The following is a 21,923-nucleotide window of genomic DNA, read 5'->3' as shown; positions in this document are numbered from 1 at the left end:
GTATATTGGAATGTAATGGGGATATTGAAGTGCAATGGGTATATTGGAATGTAATGGGTATATTGGAATGTAATGTGGGTATTGAAGTGCAATGGGTATATTGGAATGTAATGGGGATATTGAAGTGCAATGGGTATATTGGAATGTAATGGGGGTATTGAAGTGCAATGGGGATATTGGAATGTAATGGGGATATTGAAGTGCAATGGGAATATTGGAATGTAATGGGGATATTGAAGTGCAATGGGTATATTGGAATGTAATGGGGATATTGAAGTGCAATGGGTATATTGGAATGTAATGGGGATATTGGAATGTAATGGGGATATTTGGAATGTAATGGGGATATTGAAGTGCAATGGGTATATTGGAATGTAATGGGGATATTGAAGTGCAATGGGTATATTGGAATGTAATGGGGGTATTGAAGTGCAATGGGGATATTGGAATGTAATGGGGATATTGGAATGTAATGGGGATATTGAAGTGCAATGGGTATATTGGAATGTAATGGGGATATTGGAATGCAATGGGGATATTGAAGTGCAATGGGTATATTGGAATGTAATGGGGATATTGCAGTGCAATGGGTATATTGGAATGTAATGGGGATATTGGAATGCAATGGGGATATTGAAGTGCAATGGGTATATTGGAATGCAATGGGGGTATTGAAGTGCAATGGGGATATTGGAATGTAATGGGGATATTGAAGTGCAATGGGAATATTGGAATGTAATGGGGATATTGAAGTGCAATGGGTATATTGGAATGTAATGGGGATATTGAAGTGCAATGGGGATATTGGAATGTAATGGGGATATTGAAGTGCAATGGGTTTATTGGAATGTAATGGGGATATTGAAGTGCAATGGGGATATTGGAATGCAATACAGATATATGGGTATCAATGGAGATACTGAAATGCAGTGGGGATATTCGAATGGAGGTGGAATATGGGAGTGCTATGGCAGATATTAGTGTGCAGTGGGGATATTGGGAGTGCAATAGGGATATTGGAGTGATGTGGGGATATTGAAATGTAATGGGGATATTAGGAGTGCAATGGGGGATATTGGGAGAGGAATGGGAAAATTGGAGAGAAATGGGATGTTGAAAGTGCAAGGGGATATTTGAATGCAATGGGGATATTGGGAGTGCATTTGGGATATTCAAGTGCTATGGGAACAATACTGGACATTCACTTTGAGAACTTTGAGAGAAAAGAAGAAAATTAGGCTTGAGTAAATACATGGTATATCTGAAGTAAATCATGAGTTGGTACAGCTTGCAGTGTGAGTATTGTCATATTTTTCCAAGGAGAATTAAGGGTACATATAAAGTTAAAACCTGTTTTAAATGAAAAATAACAGGTTTGAGTGATTTAGAAATTCCATCTAGGATTTTGTCCAAGTTGCAAAGAAGTTTTCAAATAACTTTTGTTTGGATAGGCATGATGCTGTTGTCACAAATCTTAGTGTATAGCAAAGCTTAAATGGAGACCTAATTTAGGTCTGTAGGCCAAGGTTAAGGCTGCTGAGCAACTCAGTTCAGAAGGTCTAAGGTAACATTGAACCTGGCTATTGCCTAGGTAAATATTGCTTTCTTTCTGTTGAATATCACATCATGCCCAATGGCTCAAGAATAATTGTATGATATAATGGTACATATATTAAGGAAGGCTTGGCCATTTCAGTTCAAGGTTGAGTCCATTCAGATTACTCATGAAAATGAGCACAAGACTGCTACTCTTGTCAATGTGAGTTTGCTCCCTGGATCTGATGCCAAAAGTTTCCATGAGAATCTGACAGAAGACAATACGGAACAATCTGGAGTCATTTGTCCTCCGCTTTTGAGTCGGGAGGCCTCCGTGACCGAGTGGTTACGGTCGCTGACTTAAAACAACTTGCCCTTGTCGATGTGGGTTTGAGCCTCACTCAGGGCATTGAATTCTTCATGTGAGGAAGTCATCCAGCTGGTTGTGGAAGGCTGGTCGTTCTACCCAGGTGCCCGCTCTGGATGAAATAATGCACTGATGGGGCACCTGGGGTCTTACTTCACCATCAAAGCTGGAAAGTTGCCATATGACCTATAATTGTGTTGGTGCGATGTTAAACCCATCAAATAAAACCACCTTTGAGTCAAGTTAGTTGTGGAGAATATTTTTATCTCACCTGAGCTAAAGGCTCAAGGTGAGCTTTCGTGACCGCTCGATGTGTGTCGTCTATGTTGCAGTGTCCATCGTGCATCAACAATTTCTAAAAAAAACTCTTCCTCTTCAAAACTACTGGGCAGATTTACATCAAACTTCACAGGAATGAGCCTGGGTGGCCCCCCTTCAAAAATGCCCAAAGAATTTAAATCCATGCAGAGCTCTGGTTGCCATGGCAACCGAAAGGAAAAGCTTAAAAATCTTGTCCAACACTACAGGTTCTAGGGCTTTTATATTTAGTAAGTTGCAACATCTATAAGTCCTCTACTAAGATTGTTCAAATTATTCACCTAGTGTCAAATATGGCCCCGCCCTGGGGGTCACAGTGGTGTGGGAGACATATTGATTTACTCCAGTCTGTGTGTGTGTGTCTGTGTGTCTGTCACAAAGCTTGTCTGCACTCTAAGTCGAACATTTCTCATTCGATTTTCACCAAACTTAAACAAAATGTGTTTGACCGTAAGACCTCGGCCAAGTTCAATAACTAGCCAAATCGGTCCAGGCATTTTAGAGTTACGGCCCTTGAATTACCGAAAAAATCCGTCTGTTAACTCTTGTCCGCTCTCTAAGTCGAACATTTCTCATCCGATCATCACCAAACTTGAACAAAATGTGTTTGGCCATAAGACCTTACCCAGGTTCGATAACTAGCCAAATCCGCCCAGGCACTTTTGATTTATAACCCTTGAATTACTGATTGGATCCACTCATCCAGACCATCTAATTGGATCCACTCGTCTATCACGTCTAGAAAAACTAACATTTTTCATAGGGGCAGTTGTGGGAGACATGCGCTTTTCTCAAAAGCATCTCTATTTAGACTTATTATATATAGAGAGGGAAAACCTTGAAAATCTTCTTGTCCAAAACCACAGGGCCAAGGGTTTTAATATTTGGTATGCAACATCATCTAGAGGTCCTCTACCAAGATTTTTTAAATTATCCCCCTTGGATCAAGTTTGGCCCCGCCCTGGCAGTCATATGGTTCACATAGACTTATATAGGGAAAACTTCAAAAATCTTCTTGTTTAAAACCACAGGACCTAAGGCTTTCGTTTGTAGCATCATTTAGAGGTCCTCTACCAAGATCTTTCAAATTATCCCCCTAGGATTAAATATGGACCCATCCTGGAAAAATCTTCTTGTATAAAACAGCAATGCCTAGGCCTTTGATATTTGGTATGTAGCATTGCCTTGTGGTCCTCTACCATGATTGTTCAAATTATTACCCTGGGGTGAAAAGAGGATCCTGCCCCAGGGGCCTCTAATTTTACATAGACTTATATATGAAAAACCTTTAAAAATCTTGTCTGAAACAGCAATGCCTAGGCTTTTGATATATGGTATATTGCATTGCCTAGAGTAGTAGTGGTCCTCTACCTAGATTAGCCCCATGTGGTTTTGGGATGATCTGTGTATGAAAAGAATTAGAACCACTGCCTTACCCTTGCATGATCGTAAGAGGCAATTAATAGGGTCATAACACTTGGTTTTGCAGTAACTCGGTGATTCCAGCAGGTATGCAAATTTTGATTCCATACCTTATGTTTTTATTTCATTGTAAATGAGATGTGGAACCAAAATTTGTAATCCTGTTTTGCGCCATATAACCTATACTGTGTTGGTGCGCCGTAAAACCCAAATAAATAAATAAATCTACCTAGATTATTCAAATTATGCCCCTGAGTTGAAAAGAGGTCCCACCCTTTACATAGACTCATATAGGAAAAAACTTTAAAAATCTTCTTGGCTGATACTGCAAGGCCTAGGCTTTTGATATTTTGTATGTGTCATTGCCTAGATGATCTCTAACAAGATTGTTCTAATTATGCCTCTAGGATGAAAAGAGGCCCCGCCTTGGAGGTCACTTGTTATATGAGTTCTATAGTAAAAAATACTTCAAATATTATCAGATTATATTTCCCAGACTGTTTAATCATAATATCCTGATGACCTCACCGGAGTGTGACCTTGACCTACTTACCTACTTTCTTGTTTTTTAACATACAGCCTTGAAATTTGGATGACATGTAAAGTTTTGCACACCAATCTTAAAACTGACTCAGTGACCATGACTGTCACCTACTGACCTACTTTCTTTATATTTTAGCATCAGATTGACATTTGAAACATGTAGCTCATATAACCTAGGTGAGCGATCCATGGTCATCATGACCCTCTTGTTTTCTGAAATTGGTTTCTAACTTACTACAGTTACATTATTCCTGATCTGACACTGCTGAAAAAAAGGTTGCTGCAAAAAGGTGTTAATCAAACAGATTGAGTTTAAATTGAAGAAAGTGATATGAATATTGAACATCTATTTACAGAATAAACCATTAGGAAATGATACAGCACAAGGTACTCTATTTTCCACCACCCAGAATGTTGCAATCAACATAAGAGATGTACAAAATTTACCACCACTCATAGACAAAGATGCCCTGTCATTCGAGATGCTTGAAAATTTGACAGTGGTAAGTATACAAGTATTATAAGCCATACACATTTATCAGGAGTAACTCATCTATTTGATAATCCCAAAAGAGGGATGTAGCAGTGCAGTTTGTCTGTGCCTCGTGACCTGTTTGTCCAGACAATAATGATAATATGGGCTGTTCCGTGAAAAAACCTGTGTACTTGACAAAAATCAAAATATTCATGAATAATATTCTTTTACCTTTCAAATTTGAAATTTTGAAGTAATTATCTTCACCATTTCAGGAGCCGTAACAATGCTTTTAAGTAAGTCACATAAGGTATTTTGTGAAGGCTTAGAACAAAATTTTTAGCTCGATTATACGAAGTATATGGAAAGCTACACTTTCTCTTTTTTCTCCTTATCTCTGTAATTACTTGATGGATTTGTTTCAAACTTGAAATAGTTATTCCTCAACATCACCAACATCATATGGCACAAGATCCATAACTCTTGCACCAATATTTAATGAATTATTCCCCCTTTTTACTTAGAATTTCAGGTTAAAGTTTTGATGCACTTTCACTCTATCTCAGTTATTACTAGATGAATTTGATTCAAACTTAAAATAGTTGTTCAACATCATCACTCACATCATATGACATAAGATCCATAACTCTTGCACTAATATTTGATGAATTATCTCCCCTGTTTACTTAGAATTTCTCGTTAAAGTTTTGGTGCACTTTCACTGAATCTCAGTTATTACTAAATGGATTTAATTATGTCTCCCCCAGGAGACATATTGTTTTTGCCCTGTCCGTCCGTCCGTCCTTCCGTCCGTCCATCCTTCTGTCCGTCCGTCCGTATGTCACACTTCATTTCCGAGCAATAACTGGAGAACCATTTGACCTAGAACCTTCAAACTTCATAGGGTTGTAGGGCTGCTGGAGTAGATGACCCCTATTGTTTTTGGGGTCACTCCATCAAAGGTCAAGGTCACAGGGGTCTGAACATTGAAAACCATTTCCAATCAATAACTAGAGAACCACTTGACCCAGAATGTTGAAACTTCATAGGATGATCGTTCATGAAGAGTAAATGACCCCTATTAATTTTGGGGTCACTCCGTCAAAGGTGAAGGTCACAGGGGCCTGAACATTGAAAACCATTTCTGATCAATAACTAGAGAACCACTTGACCCAGAATGTTGAAACTTCATAGGATGATTGGTCATGAAGAGTAGATGACCCCTATTGATTTTGGGGTCACTCCGTCAAAGGTCAAGGTCAAAGGGGCCTGAACATGGAAAACCATTTCCAATCAATAACTACAGAACCACCTGACTCAGAGTGTTGAAACTTGATAGGATGATTGGTCATAAAGAGTAGATGACTCTTATTGATTATGAGATCACTCCATCAAAGGTCAAGGTCACAGGGGCCTGAACATTGAAAACCATTTCTGATCAATAACTAGAGAACCACTTGACCCAGAATGTTGAAACTTCGTAGGATGATTGTACATGCAAAGTAGATGACCCCTATCAATTTTGGGGTCACTCCATTAAAGGTCAAGGTCACAGGGGCCTGAACATTGAAAACCATTTCCGGTCAGTAACTTGAGAACCACTTGACCCAGAATGTTGAAACTTAATAGGATGATTGGTCATAAAGAGTAGATGACCCCTAACAATCTTGGGGTCACTCTGTGAAAGGTCAAGGTCACAGGGGCCCGAACATTGAAAACCATTTCCGGTCAGTAACTTGAGAACCACTTGACCCAGAATGATGAAACTTCGTAGGATGATTGGTCATGCAGAGTAGATGAACCCTAATGATTTTAGGGTCACTCTGTTAAAGGTCAAGGTCACAGGGGCCTGAACATGGAAAACCATTTCCAATCAATAAGTTGAGAACCTCTCGACCCAGAATGTTGAAACTTCATAGGATGATTGTTCATGCAGAGTAAATGACCCTTATTGTTTTTGGGGTCACTCCGTTAAAGGTCAAGGTCACAGGGGCCTGAACATTGATAACCAGTTCCGATCAGTAACTTGAGAACCACTTGACCCAGAATGTTGAAACTTCATAGGATGATTGAACATGCAGAGTAGATTACCCCTATTGATTTTGGGGTCAGTCTATTAAAGGTCAAGGTCACAGTGGCCTGTTCATGTAAAATCATTTTTTGGAAATAACTTGAGAACCACTTGACCTACAATGTTGAAACTTAATAGGATGATGGGACATGCAGAGTACATGACCCCTATTTATTTTGAGGTCACTTGATCAAAGGTCAAGGTCACTGGAGCCTGAACAGTGACTTGAGAACCACTAGGCCATGAGTGTTGAAATTTAGCGGGATGACTGGACATGCCAAGTAGATGATCCCTATTGCAGCCAACCATCAGTGTCTCTTTGACTTTCGCTCCTGACCCCTATTGACTTCTTGCCTATAGGACTTTGCATTGGGGGAGACATGCGCTTTTTTACAAAAGCATTTTCTAGTTTAAACTTAAAATAGTTGCCCCACCTTATCTTCCACATCATATGACACAAGGTGCATAACTCTGGCACCAATTTTTCATGATGCCCACTTTTACTTAGAATTTAAGCTTAGTTTTGATGCATTTTCACTATTTCTTAGTAATTTCTAAATGGATTTGATTCAAACTTGAAGTAGTTGTTTCATATCATCACCCACATCATATGACACAAGGTGTATAACTCTTGCACCTGAGTATTCTATGAATAATGCCCTGTTTATGCTTAGAATTATACATTTTTAGTGTTTTGATACACTTTATCTCTCTTATAACTTAATTTTCTTTTGACACAGACTCAAGCTATTGTGCAATTTCTTCATCCTCCATTGGAGTCATTAAACACTCCAGTGACAGCTCCAGGTTCCTCAGATGTGCCACGTTTCACTATCCAGCATTGAAATAGTTGAGCGTGCTGTCTCCTGTGACAGCTCTTGTTTTATTAGGGCTGTGTTAAGGTAAAACCAAAAATAGCAAATTTAATAAGTTGGGTTATTGTGATTTCAAAAGATAGTGTCAGGAGTGGAATTCCAAAAAGAATATGGTTAGCACATCTTCAGATCAAATTTAGAAGGTATTACAAAGCTTCAAATGTGTTTTCATCAGCAGGGTTGGAGTAGGCTCTGCCCCCATGGCTGCCTATAGGCCTCTTTATGACATATATATTTAATATAGCAATTCTGAATTAATTTTTAGGGTTCACAGCTTGTTGGATACATAGGTGCATTTGATCAAGATATTGGTGATCCACATGCAATTAGATTTGTGCTGGAGCGACCTTTTTCAGGTATGTAGAAGAAAAAATATGTTTTATCTCAGCTTGGATAGATTTTGCAGTGGTATCAATATGGGCATCACCATCTGTTCTTTTTATGCCCCCAGCATCTACTGATGCGGGAGACATATAGTGATTGTCCTGTCCGTTTGACCATTCCTCATCTTCAGACATCACCTGACCTCAGTTTGACCTTGACCTAGACCTCATTTTGGACTTAGGTTGCTTTATATGGGCCATCTCTTAGTTAACCAAATGGGACTGTTTCGTCTAGCATCAGTACCCCGTACAAGAATGAATTGATACTAATACAGATGTAAACTATGACCATTCCTCATCTTCAAACATCACCTGACCTCAGTTTGACCTTGACCTTGGCCTCGGTTTGGACTTAGGTGCAAAATCTACTGACAAGGATGCCACTGGGGTCATCAAGCGTTTATTAAACGCAGCCCCTTGTTTTAGGGTAGAGTTTTTTTGTTTGGCAAGCTTCCAAGTTTCAGATTGAGAAATTTGTGAGGGACTAATTTTCATCAGTGTAGGAGATAATATGGAAAGGAACAAATAAAAAAGTTGATATCCACAAGTTTATGTGCCAACAAAAACAGCAAAAGTCATCAAATATTATGCCCATGACAGTAATTGACTTCACTGTACCTCATTAATTTTTGCACCAATTAGACTTAACACAGAGACTGGTTTTGGTTAGGGGCAGATTTCCTTTAGTTTAGGTCACCAACGTGGAATCACATACTTGCTGGGAAGTCGTCAAAAAGGAAATCACATGGCCCTAACATCACTTGGCTCTGACTGCTGCGGGTTTGAAACTTTTCTTTGGTTGTATAATTCTGTAATGTGAGGAAACCAGCAGGCTTGCAGAGGGTGGGTAGTCCTACTTGGGTAACTAAACGTGCCTGAAATAATGCTTGAAGATGGTTTTCTCAATGCTGTCGGCTGCTGTTGATTCAGGGAGGGAGGCATGATTGGTTGGAGAACATCTGGTTTTCACAATACTGTCTTCTGCTGTTGATTCAGGGAGGGAGGCATGATTGGTTGGAGAACTACTGGTTTTCACAATGCTTTCTGCTGCTATTGATTCAGGGAGGGAGGCATGATTGGTTGGAGAACTTTTGGTTTTCACAGTGATGTCTGCTGCTGTTGATTCAAGGGGGAGGAGGGGTGTGAGAGAGGCATTATTGGTGGGAGAACTTCTGGTTTTCACAATGCTGTCTGCTGCTGTTGATTAAGGGAGATATGATAATTTGGAAAATGTTCAGTTTGTAGTTTAGTCAGGGAGGAAGGCATGATTAAATGGAGAACTTTTGGTTTTCTCAGAGCTGTTTTCTGCTGTTGATTCAAGGAGGGAGGCATGATTGGTTGGATAACTTTTGGTTTTTACAATGCAGTCTGCTACTGTTGATTCAAGGAGTGGGATATGGTTATTTGGAGAACTTCTGGTTTTCACAGTGCTTGTTGATTCAGGGAGGGGGGGGGCATGATTAGTTGGAGAACTTCTGGTTTTCTCAATGCAGTCTGCTGCTGTTGATTCAGGGAGATATGATAAGTTGGAGAAGGTCCAATTTTCACAATGCTGTCTGCTGCTGGTGATTCAGGGAGATATGATAAGTTGGAGAAGGTTCAATTTTCACAATGCTGTCTGCTGCTGGTCATTCAGGGAGATATGATAAGTTGGAGAAGGTCCAATTTTCACAATGCTGTCTGCTGCTGGTCATTCAGGGAGATATGATAAGTTGGAGAAGGCCCAATTTTTACAATGCTGTCTGCTGCTGGTCATTCAGGTGGGTGAGCATGATTTGTTGGAGAACTTTTGGTTTCTGCTGCTGTTGATTCAGGGAGGGTGCTGATTGGTTGAAGAAATTTTGGTTTTCACAATGCTGTCTGCTGCTGTTGATTCAGAGAGACATGATTACGTGGAGAACGGCTGGTTTTCTAAATGCTGTTTGAATTTATCTAAGTTTATGTCTTGTGATATGTCTTTGGAAAGTGTTAAGGCACGTGCTTGCACTAGTAAATGCTTTTGATAATATAGAAAATTTTTAAAATGTTATGTAATTATTTTCATTTTAGATAACCCTAGGGATTATTATGCCTTTGATCATAACAAATTTGCCCTTGGGGATGTGATACTTGATGGCATTATGTACAAAGTTCCACTGTTGCTGAATAATTCAGTGGACCGTGAAGAAATCATTGGTAGAACTAAAACACTCTATCTAGGTATCAAGGTAATTATTACTTATGATATAAATTTATTATACTTTATATATGTAGATGATATTATATTGATAAAAGATGTGAATTTTGTTTTTATTGTCAATTTGACTACATAGTGTCAAAGTTGTGTTTGAGGTGAAAGGGATCACTTGCTATAAATCAAAGTGCTGAAAAGTTGACTGTGATAAACTGTGATAAAAAAAAGGAGAAAGGTTCGCTGAGGAAAAGTAAAATAGTTCACTTTGTGTTAAAGAGGTGAAAGGTTTGCTCTAACTGAAAGGTTTGCTGTGTAGGAAATGGAATTAAGATGGGTTGACTGCGAGTGAAAAACTATTGAAGGTTTAACTGTACTTGAGAGGTGAAAGGTTTGCTGTGAGATGAAAGGTCGGCTGTAACTGAGTGATTAAAGGTTGGCTGTAACTGAGTGATTAAAGGTTAGTTGTATCTGAGAGGTGAAAGGTTGGCTGTAACAGAGTGATTAAAGGTTGGCTGTAACTGAGTGATAAAGGTTGGCTGTAACTGAGTGATTAAAGGTTAGTTGTATCTGAGAGGTGAAAGGTTGGATGTAACAAAGAGGTGAAAGGTTCGCTGTGAGATGAAAGGTTCGCTGTAACTGGGTGATTAAAGGTTGGCTGTAACTGAGTGATTAAAGGTTGGCTGTAACTGAGTGATTAAAGGTTAGTTATATCTGAGAGGTGAAAGGTTGGCTGTAACAAAGAGGTGAAAGGTTGGCTGTAACTGAGTGATTAAAGGTTGGCTGTAACTGAGTGATTAAAGGTTGGCTGTAACTGAGTGATTAAAGGTTAGTTGTATCTGAGAGGTGAAAGGTTGGCTGTAACAAAGAGGTGAATTTTCGCTGTGAGATGAAAGGTTGGCTGTAACTGAGTGATTAAAGGTTGGCTGTAACTGAGTGATTAAAGGTTAGTTGTATCTGAGAGGTGAAAGGTTGGCTGTAACAAAGAGGTTAAAGGTTGGCTGTAACTGAGAGGTGAAAGGTTGGCTGTAACTTAGAAGTGAAAGGTTGGCCGTAACTGAGGATTGAAAGGTTGACTGTAACTGAGAGGTGAAAGGTTGGCTGTAACTGAGAAGTGAAAGGTCAGCTGTAACTGAGTAATTTAAAGATTGGCTGTAACCGAGTGATTAAAGGTTGGCTGTAATTGAGGGGTGAAAAATTGGCTGTAACTGAGATGTGAAAGGTCGGCTGTAACTGTGTGATTAAAAATTGACTGTAACCGAGTGATTAAAGGTTGGCTGTAACTGAGGGGTGAAAGGTTGGCTGTAACTGAGAAGTGAAAGGTCGGCTGTAACTGAGTGATTAAAAATCCTCAGTAACCGAGTGATTAAAGACTGGCTGTAACTGAGAGATGAAAGGTTGGCTCTTACTGAGAGGTGAAAGGTTGGCTGTAACTGAGAAGTGAAAAGTTGGCTGTAACTGAGAGGTGAAAGGTTGGCTGTAAGAGTGCAAAAAGGTTGGCTGTAACTGAGAAGTGAAAGGTTGGCTATAACTGAGTGCTTAAAAGTTGGCTGAGAAGTGAAAGATTTGCTGTAACTAAGAGGTGAAAAGTTGGTTGTAACTAAGTGATTAAAGGTTGGCTGTAACTGAGAGGTGAAATATTGGCTGTAACTAAGAAGTGAAAGTTTGGTTGTAATTGAGAGGTGAAAGGTTGGCTGCAACTGAAAGATGAAAGGTTGGCTGTAACTGAGTGATTAAAGGTTGGTTATAACTGAGTGACTAAAGGTTGGCTGTAACTGATAATCATGTGACCACATGTAGACGCTTGTCCCATTGTACAAACATATAATTATCATATATCTAAGTAAACATCTAGGCGATATTTGTTTTTGTTTTGGTCAGTGATTCGCAAATGCGAAAAATGAAGAGAAAAATAGCAAGTTTCTTCATGCTAAAAAGGCCCCCCTAAGACCAAAAATGCTAGCAACACTAAGGGTAGTGACCTGAAAGAACCTAAAACTTCCAAGTTCAAAGAATCATTGAGTACTTTGGTTCCTATCATACTTCAGAAACTAAAAAGTCTTGGCCTGTCCCAACCCTGAACTTTTATATGAAACCAAACCACAACAAGACAACTTAATAAAGTTAGCACGTAGACAGCCCTAATAATTGCTAGTGGAACCCACCATTTTGCTAGTGGAAAAAATTGAGATGGATTTGTTTAAAAGAAAAGCAACATTGGTGATTGGGGGATTTGCCTGTTTTCTTTAGAAAAAGCTTCAAAAATCACCTAAAATTGCAGACAAATTTTCAAAGCAGCTTGGCAGAGTTGTTGTTTTGATGACTCTACAAAAAAGTGTTATCTATTTGACTCCACAAAAAAGTGTTACCTATTTGAGCATTAAAGCCCCATGTGGTTCTGGGACGATCCGTGTATGAAAAGAATTGGAACCACTGCCTTACCCTTGCATGATTGTAAGAGGCGACTAATAGGGTCTTAACACTTGGTTTTGCAGTAACTCTGTGATTCCAGCAGGTATGCAAATTTTGATTCCATACCTCATGTTTTTATTTCGATGTAAATGAGATGTGGAACCAAAATTTGTAGTCTTGTTTGGCGCAATATAACCTATACTGTGTTGGTGCGCCGTAAAACCCAAATAAATAAATAAATAAATTGAGCATAAACATCATGCTGCTCTATTTTAAACTGCACTGTTTGCTTTTCAGCCAGTATCCTTTTGGTAAGCACCCCTTTTAGCAGATAATGGAACTGTCCAAATTTGAAGATGGACAAGTTCATTACCGAAATTTAGCAGGGTAAGGGCTAGATATTGAAAGAAGTTGCTTAAATCTGGAGGCATGCTCCTTGAAAGTATAACTTGAAAACTGATGTATGATATACCTTGTCATTATGTATGGTACTAAAACAATGCAAACATTTTTTACAGGCGATAGAATATGATCTCCAAAACAGGCCAGATAGGAATACTGGTACAGCCTCTGACACAGTATCAATAAACATTTTGGACGTGAATGATCAGATGCCTCAGTTTAGTGGACCTACATATGATGTTGAAGTTACTGAATTGTCAGACTTTGAGGCTGATGCCAACCCTGAAAACTACAGACAGATTTCAAACAATGTTGAAATTGAAGTGACAGATACTGATTCGGTATGATAATACATATGTTTTAATATTTTTCAGTGAATTATTTAATAAATGATAATGATGAACTTGCTGTAAAAGTGCATATTTTCACTGGACCAAAATTATGTGACTATAAAATTTTGAGTATGTCCACGATGTTTCATTTTTGTGAAATTGTAAAAATGGTATCATACTTTTGAACTTGAATTAAACTAATGATGAATATCTATACAAGAACAAAATTTTGCAAATGTAGGCCCTCACAAATATAGCAAAAATTGCCCTTGCCAACGAAAACTTGTGCTTCTGAAGTATTTAAGGTAATACAGTCCTAGTATTTTAAAATCCTCCTTAATAAAGTCTGACCAAGTCTAAATCTTACTGGAGCAGTAGTTCAAGGATCGTGGATTTGACCCTGTCTGGCATCTTTGTGTCTTAACTACATCTTCTCATATGAATACAGTACTTGCTTTTCCAGAAAATAAACTTGAAAGTGGTTCTTATGAGCTTGAAACTTTCATCACAGTCAAAAATCAAAGCACTCTAAGCACTGATTGTGGCTGCTAGTCAGTGTGTAAAATATTAGAAAGAAAATGACATCTAAGGAATTCTTAACTATAAACTAGAAGAACTTTTTTTGCAAAATATTCAGATTTTGTTTCAAAATTAATCCTTTTTCACTGCCAGTCATTGTTTACATACACACTGATTTAGTCTTTAACGAATAGTTTTGGTCCTTGATTATTTGTGATGCACTACATCATTGGTGTTTTTACTAAAAAAAAATAATATAAGCTTTTTTCCAAATCATTCAGCTTTTAAGATTTCTTTCTAAAGCTTTTGGACAGTGACTGCCATTAATTTTATATACACACTGATTTAGTCCTTATCAGATAGCTGTGGTTTTCATGAGATTTTTGTGAAAGAAAACACCACAAGCAGGCACCACAAATGTGCCTCAGAATGTCAGTTCTGCAGCTAGTGTATTTAAGAGGTGCATTAATTATTACTTCATCTCTTATACTCAAAAGTAGTCAAACTGAGAAAAAAAATATTGAAAAATGGGTAACTGGCGATAACAAAACCGTTCTAATTTTCATACATATATTTGTATTAACCCAGACATATACTTCTAAAAATGAATTTAGCTGAAGGGAGCAGAATCTGTCTTAAAACAATTTGAATGTTTCAATATTTCTATTAATGAGAAAATGTGATGGAAGCAGGTCATTGAACTGTTAAAAGTTAAAAGCACTTTAAAATTAATGAACTCAAAGAGGTTGAAACAGAAAGAAATCCAACATCTAACCACTGTCAAGAAACTTAAATATCCATGAGATTTTTCTTAAATTTTGAGAACATTTGAGATGAAAAGTGTAACAGTTTAATGATACAGGTTTTCATCTAACAAAAATCAATTATTTGTGAATAATGTGAGGATGAAACAGGTATTTGTTTATCATTGCCATTTTTTCACGGGAGATTTAGTTTAAAATTTAGTTAGATCTCGAGATCTTTATTTTTAAGCTGATCAAATCTGTTATCTGATTGATGTTTCAAAAAGGCAAGTATTAATATCATCACTGCAGTTCATATACGGCCCGTTTTCACGAGCTTACAAATTGATTAAATTGCGACTCAGCGACAGTAGTACCACTTAGTCAAAGCAAGTCTGCAACATTTGTCAGTTTGGGCGACCTGTGGCTTTCAAATAGCCCGGAAATTTGTTGATAATTCGTGTTTTGTGAGACGAAATTATACCTAATACATGTTTATCTATTCGTAAAAGATCCCACAGTGGTGTGGGAGACATATTGATTTACTCCTGTCTATGTGTGTGTCTGCCTGTCTGTGTGTCTGTCACAAAACTTGTCCACACTCTAAGTCAAACATTTGTCATCGGATCTTCGCCAAACTTGAACAAAATGTGTTTGCCAATAAGTGCTCGGCCATGTTCGATAACTAGCCAAATCGGTCCAGGCACTTCGGAATTATGGCCCTTGAATTACCAAAAAATGCTCAGATTTCTTGCGCACTTTTGACCTCAAAAGGATGCCTATACTTTTGGTGTCAAAAAAGTGCATGTGCATGTGCATGTGCTCTAAGTAAACAGTATATAAAGACTGACATACTATTTAGATGATAGCAGTTGTTAGAGACGTGCGCTTTTCTCAAAAGCATCTCTAGTTTAAGGTTAATTTTGATGTATTTTCACTATATCTCAATTATTACAAAATCGATTTGATTCAAACTTTAAATAGATGTTCCACCTTATCACCCACATCATGTGACACAAGGTGCATAACCCTGATACCATTTTTAGCTCACCTGTCACAAAGTGACAAGGTGAGCTTTTGTGATCGCGCGGTGTCCGTCGTCCACCCGTGCGTGCGTCCGTAAACTTTTGCTTGTGACCACTCTAGAGGTCACATTTTTCATGGGATCTTTATGAAAATTGGTCAGAATGTTCATCTTGATGATATCTAGGTCAAGTTCGAAACTGGGTCACGTGCCATCAAAAACTAGGTCAGTAGGTCTAAAAATAGAAAAACCTTGTGACCTCTCTAGAGACCAAATATTTCACAAGATCTTCATGAAAATTGGTGAGAATGTTCACCTTGATAATATCTAGGTCAAGTTCGAAACTGGGTCACGTGTCGTCAAAAACTAGGTCAGTAGGTCAAATAATAGAAAAACCTTGTGACCTCTCTAAAGGCCATATTTTTCATGGGATCTGTATGAAAGTTGGTCTGAGTATTCATCTTGATGATACCTAGGTCAAGTTCGAAACTGGGTCACGTGCGGTCAAAAACTAGGTCGGTAGGTCTAAAATAGAAAAACATTGTGATCTCTCTAGAGGCCATATATTTCAGGAGATCTTCATGAAAATTGGTTAGAGTGTTCATCTTGATGATATCTAGGTCAGGTTCGAAAGTGGGTCACGTGCAATCAAAAACTAGGTCAGTAGGTCAAATAATAGAAAAACCTTGTGACCTCTCAAGAGGCCATATTTTTCATGGGATCTGTATGGAAGTTGGTCTAAATGTTCATTTTGATGATATCTAGGTCAGGTTCGCAAGTGGGTCACATGCCTTCAAAAAACTAGGTCAGTAGGTGAAATAATAGAAAAACCTTGTGACCTCTCTAAAGGCCATATTTTTCATGGGATCTGTATGAAAATTGGTCTGAATGTTCATCTTGATGATATCTAGGTCAAGTTTGAAACTGGGTCAACTGCGGTCAAAAATAAGGTCAGTATGTCTAAAAATAGAAAAACCTTGTGACCTCTCTAGAGGCCATACTTGTGAATGGATCTTCATGAAAATTAGTCAGAATGTTCACCTTGATGATATCTAGGTCAAGTTTGAAACTGGGTCACATGCCTTAAAAAACTAGGTCAGTAGGTCAAATAATAAAAAAAGCCTTGTGACCTCTCTAGAGGCCATACTTTTCATGGGATCTGTATGAAAGTTGGTCTGAATGTTCATCTTGATGATATCTAGGTCATGTTTGAAACTGGGTCAACTGCGGTAAAAAACTAGGTCAGTAGGTCTAAAATTATTAAAATCTTTTGACCTCTCTAGAGGCCATATTTTTCAATGGATCTTCATGAAAATTGATCTGAATGTTCACCTTGATGATATCTAGGTCACTTTCGAAACTGGGTCAAGTGTGGTCAAAAACTAGGCCAGTAGGTATAAAAATAGAAAAACCTTGTGACCTCTCTAGAGGCCATATTTTTCATGAGATCTTCATGAAAATTGGTGAGAATGTTCACCTTGATGATATCTAGGTAAAGTTCAAAACAGGGTCACGTACCTTCGAAAACTAGGTCAATAGGTCAAATAATAGAAAAACCTTGTGACCTCTTTAGAGACCATATTTTTCAATGGACCTTCATGAAAATTGGTCAGAATTTTTATCTTGATAATACCTAGGTCAAGATCAAAACTAGGTCACTATGTCAAATAATAGAAAAAACGACGTCATACTCAAAACTGGGTCATGTGGGAAGAGGTGAGTGATTCAGGACCATCATGGTCCTCTTGTTTTATGAATTATGCCCCCTTTTACTTAGAATTAAGGTTAATTTTGATGCATTTTCACTATATCTCAGTTATTTCTAAATGGATTTGATTCAAACTTAAAATAGTTGTTCCACATCATCACCCACACCATATGACACAAGGTGCATAACTCTTGCACCAATATTTCCTGAATTATACTCCCTTTTTGCTTAGAATTATACTTGTATAGTGTTTTGATACACTTTTTCTGTACCTCTCTTATTATTTGATATTTTTAGCTCGATTATTTAAAGAATAGTCTAGCTATTCTACTCACCCTGATGTCGGCGTCGGCATCACACCTTGATTAAGTTTTTGCATACAGGTACATACAGCTATCTTTTAATGGCATATAGCTTTAAAACTTATTTTTTTCCTTTTTCTAGGTCAATTGCCAACCTCACTGTGTCAAGTCCCATAACTCACATGTATTTTGAGCAAATTATTCCCCCTTTTGGACTTAAAAAATTTTAAGGTTTTACATGCAAGTTACTATCTCCAAAACTAATGCAGATATTGAATTGAAACTTCACATGTGTCTTCAGGGTTATAAAACTAGTTGATAGCAGCAAGTCCCATAACTCCGACCTTCATTTTGGCCAAATTATGCCCCCTTTTGGACTTAGAAAATCTGGTTAAAGTTTTGCGAGCAAGTACATACAGCTATTACTAAAAGGCATATAGATTTGAAACTTATTTTTCCTTTTTCTAGATCAGTTACCAACCTCACTGGGTCAAGTCCCATAACTCTTACATGTATTTTGGGCAAATTATGACCCTTTTGGACTTAGAAAATCCTGGTTAAAGTTTTGCGTGCAAGTACAGACAGCTATTACTAAAAGGCATATAGATTTGAAACTTATTTTTTCTTTTTCAAGATCAATTACCAGCCTCACTAGGTCAAGTCCAATAACTCTGACATGTATTTTTAGCATATTATGCCCCCTTTTGGACTTAGAAAATTCTGGTTAAAGTTTTACATGCAATTACTATCTCTAAAACTAATGAAGATATTGAATTGAAACTTCACATGTGCCTTCAGGGTTATAAAACTTGTTGATAGCAGCAAGTCCCATAACTCTGACTTTCATTTTGATCAAATTATGTCCCCATTTAAACTTAAAACTCTTATGATATTTAACCTTTTTGGGTAATATTTTCCTGCTTCTGGGACAATATTTCGAATAGTCGAGCTTGTCTGTCTTATGGACAGCTCTTGTTTAACACAGACTCAAGCTACTGTGCAATATTCATCCACCATTGGAGTCATTAAACACTCCAGTGACAGTTCTTGACAGATTTAAATGTTTTTGGTACACAGGTGTAACATAATAAAATAGAGGTAAAGTTTGACTTTGGCTACAATCCACCAATTTTATATGTAGTAATGGGGCTACAATCCACCAATTTTATATGTAGTCATGACCCCGTTCCAACTTGATTTTTGTCAAACTCATGGTTGCCGGACAGTAACTCACAAAAGGCTTGACAGATTTAAATAAATTTTGGTACAAATGTGAAACATCATAAAATACAGGTCAAGTTCGATTTAAATTGCACCTTCTAGTGGCCATGTCTTTCTTATGGTTGCCATTCTTCTGTGACAAGACCGTATTGTGGGGGTTTTCGTAACTACTGTGACAGTTCTAGTTAGTGTTAATTGGCATTCATCATCAACGACTGAGGAAATCCATGTCACTGCTGATTATCGATTTCCTATAAATAGCCTAATTAACATACAGACATATTTTCGCATGTTAGAAATGAAAGTCGAAAATTCAGCAACATACGTAGATCACTAGGGTTGCATTAATAAAATATCTTACAATTTGATAGCTATGACCAACATTTAAGTTTATTCTGATATATTTGAAAATTGTTATGGGAGGTACAAACTGGTATTGTCTATGGACCGGAATTGTTTGGAAACCATTGTGATATGTCTTTTCCGTTGAAATTCTGTTTGTATTTTTAGCCATGGATTATTGCTATTAGAAGTCTTCGCGTTTTTTATCATATACAGTCTTATATTTCGGGTGTTATACATGTGACTCTGCGGTCAGGAAACAGGTTTCCCCAGAGTAGAAAAAAAATCAGAAATTGTCAGTCTGGGTTCCCAGGCTAGGTTTCCACCTTTTCTATGTTATAAGCAACAGTACTATGATATGATAGGATGATAAGGAACTACCAATAGCTAAGTTCAGGTGACATGAGGTCATCGGTTATTCACATGACCATAAATTTGCATATTTGTATTCATACACGTGGTTGTTTTAATTAAAACATCGACTTTAGTTTATGCTTGTTTAGTCATCGAATTTACATTAAAATGGTTTTAAGGCATACCTTGTAGCATTGCATATTCTGCACGTAGTGTAGATAATTGTTTCTCTGGAAAGCCTGGAACTATTTTTGGTTGTTAGGATGGTCTTAAGAACTGACAAGATTTCTCAAACTTAGTATTCTTTTTGTGATTTTGAGCTTGTAACATGTCTCTTACAGTGCTTTCAGGCAGCAGCCACCAAAAATGAATACATATAGATTAAATCTGACATATTATTGTTTTAAAACTTCAAATATTATAATGAAATAACAAAACGGTTTTCATGCCCCCGAAGAGAGGCATATAGTTTTTGAACCGTCTGTCCATCTGTCGGTCTGTCCGCAATTTTCGTGTCCGGTCCATATCTCTGTCATCCATGGATGGATTTTCAAATAACTTGGCATGAATGTGTACCACAGTAAGACGATGTGTTGCGCACAGGACCCAGGTCCGTAGCTCAAAGGTCAAGGTCACACTTAGACGTTAAAGGTCATTTTTCATGATAGTGCATTGATGGGCGTGTCCGGTCCATATCTTTGTCATCCATGGATGGATTTTCAAGTAACTACGCATAAATATGTGGCACAGTAAGATGACATGTCACGCAAGACCCAGGTCTGTAGCTCAAAGGTCAAGGTCACACTTAGACGTTAAAGGTCATATTTCATGATAGTGCATTGATGGGCGTGTCCGGTCCATATCTTTGTCATTCATGCATGGATTTTAAAATTATTGGGCATGAATGTGCACCACAGTAAGGTGACGTGTCGCGCGCAAGACCCAGGTCTGTAGCTCAAAGGTCAAGGTCACACTTAAACGTTAAAGGTCATATTTCATAATAATGCATTGATGGGCGTGTCCGGTCCATATCTTTGTCATTCATGCATGGATTTTAAAATAACTACGCATGAATGTGTGGCACAGTAAGACTACATGTCGCGCGCAAGACCCAGGTCCATAGGTCAAAGGTCCTAAACTCTAACATCGGCCATAACTATTCATTCAAAGTGCCATCGGAGGCATGTGTCATCTTATGGAGACAGCTTTTGTTGATATATTAAAGAGATTCAATACAACCTTAAAGTTCTTGCAAACAGTATTGGTAGCTTAGTTGTACAGTGCCCTCTTCAAGTTCAGCAGGTTAGTGATTTGAGCCACGCTATGAGAAAACCAACATAATGGCTTTGCGACCAGCATGTATCCAGACCAGTCTGCGCATCCGTGCAGTCTGGTAAGGATCCATGCTGTTCGCTTTCAAAGCCTATTGCAATTAGAGAAACTGTTAGTGAACAGCATGGATCCTGACCAGACTGTGTGGATGTGCAGGCTGGTCTAAATCCATGCTGGTCGCAAAGCCACTATGTTGGTCTTCTCTTGGCGCGGCTCATTTGCTCTCTGACCTAATAGTATGACCAAAGATATGAAAAATAGTATTAATTAGTAACTTCTTCGCTTGGCACTCAGCATAAAGAGAATAATACTTGGACTGGTCAGCTTGGTGCCAGTACAATGTGACTAGATAGGGTATTATGTAAAGTGTCTATGGCTGATCTTCCAGTGAGGCAACACTGTAAAATTGGGCACTGACTGAATGTTACAGGTAAACACCATTATTTATGTGGATGAAAAATTGTCGAATAAGATGCTATAATACTTGAATGCACACATAGACATACACACTAAACCTCTTGCTACATACACTTATATGACATTTGTTCATCATATACTAAAGACCACATGTTCTGTTTCCAATTTTTACATTTACAGTGTTTTTTTTTAACCTGTGAATAAAGACCACCTCCCAATAAAGACCACATTTTGGCTTTCCCAAGGACGGTCTTTATAGACAGGTTTTACTTATTTTATTTTATTTTTCAGTCGGACTACAATAAATTTACAGTTTCTATAGTATCAGGAAATCAGCTGGGCAACTTTAAACTGGATGATACTGCTGGCAGTGAGCAAGCGATATTTAATATATATGCAAAACAAAAGATATTGGATTATGAGAAGGATCCCAAGCAATATGTACTGGAGGTAAATAATTAATTTCAAATAAATTGTCTTAACTTGTACCCTGCTAAATTTCTAAAATGGACTGGCCCATCATTCAGTTTGGGCAGTACCATTATTATTTGAAGGGGTGTTTACTGAAAATTTACTGACTGCACAGCAAACACTGCAGACCATAATCAGACTGCACGGATGTGCAGGCTGATCTTAGTCTGCACTGATCGCAAAG

General features: G+C 38.0%; 1 protein-coding gene across 3 annotated transcripts in view; it reads left to right on the top strand.

Moving 5' to 3' along the window:
* The window catches only part of LOC123561963 (cadherin-23-like), a 147,336-nt gene that overhangs the window by 47,793 nt on the left and 77,620 nt on the right, over positions 1 to 21,923 (top strand). For all 3 annotated transcript variants that reach the window (XM_053529799.1, XM_053529787.1, XM_053529794.1), the window contains exons 10-14: positions 4,543 to 4,689; positions 7,873 to 7,963; positions 10,040 to 10,197; positions 13,091 to 13,315; positions 21,560 to 21,718. In XM_053529799.1, the coding sequence (XP_053385774.1) occupies positions 4,543 to 4,689; positions 7,873 to 7,963; positions 10,040 to 10,197; positions 13,091 to 13,315; positions 21,560 to 21,718 (780 nt within the window). The remainder of the gene's footprint in view (positions 1 to 4,542; positions 4,690 to 7,872; positions 7,964 to 10,039; positions 10,198 to 13,090; positions 13,316 to 21,559; positions 21,719 to 21,923) is intronic.

This window comes from Mercenaria mercenaria, chromosome 2 (assembly GCF_021730395.1).
Source record: "Mercenaria mercenaria strain notata chromosome 2, MADL_Memer_1, whole genome shotgun sequence".
NCBI lineage: Eukaryota > Metazoa > Mollusca > Bivalvia > Venerida > Veneridae > Mercenaria > Mercenaria mercenaria.
The sequence above is the reverse complement of the archived record's forward strand: the minus strand, read 5'-3'. Positions and strand labels throughout refer to the sequence as shown.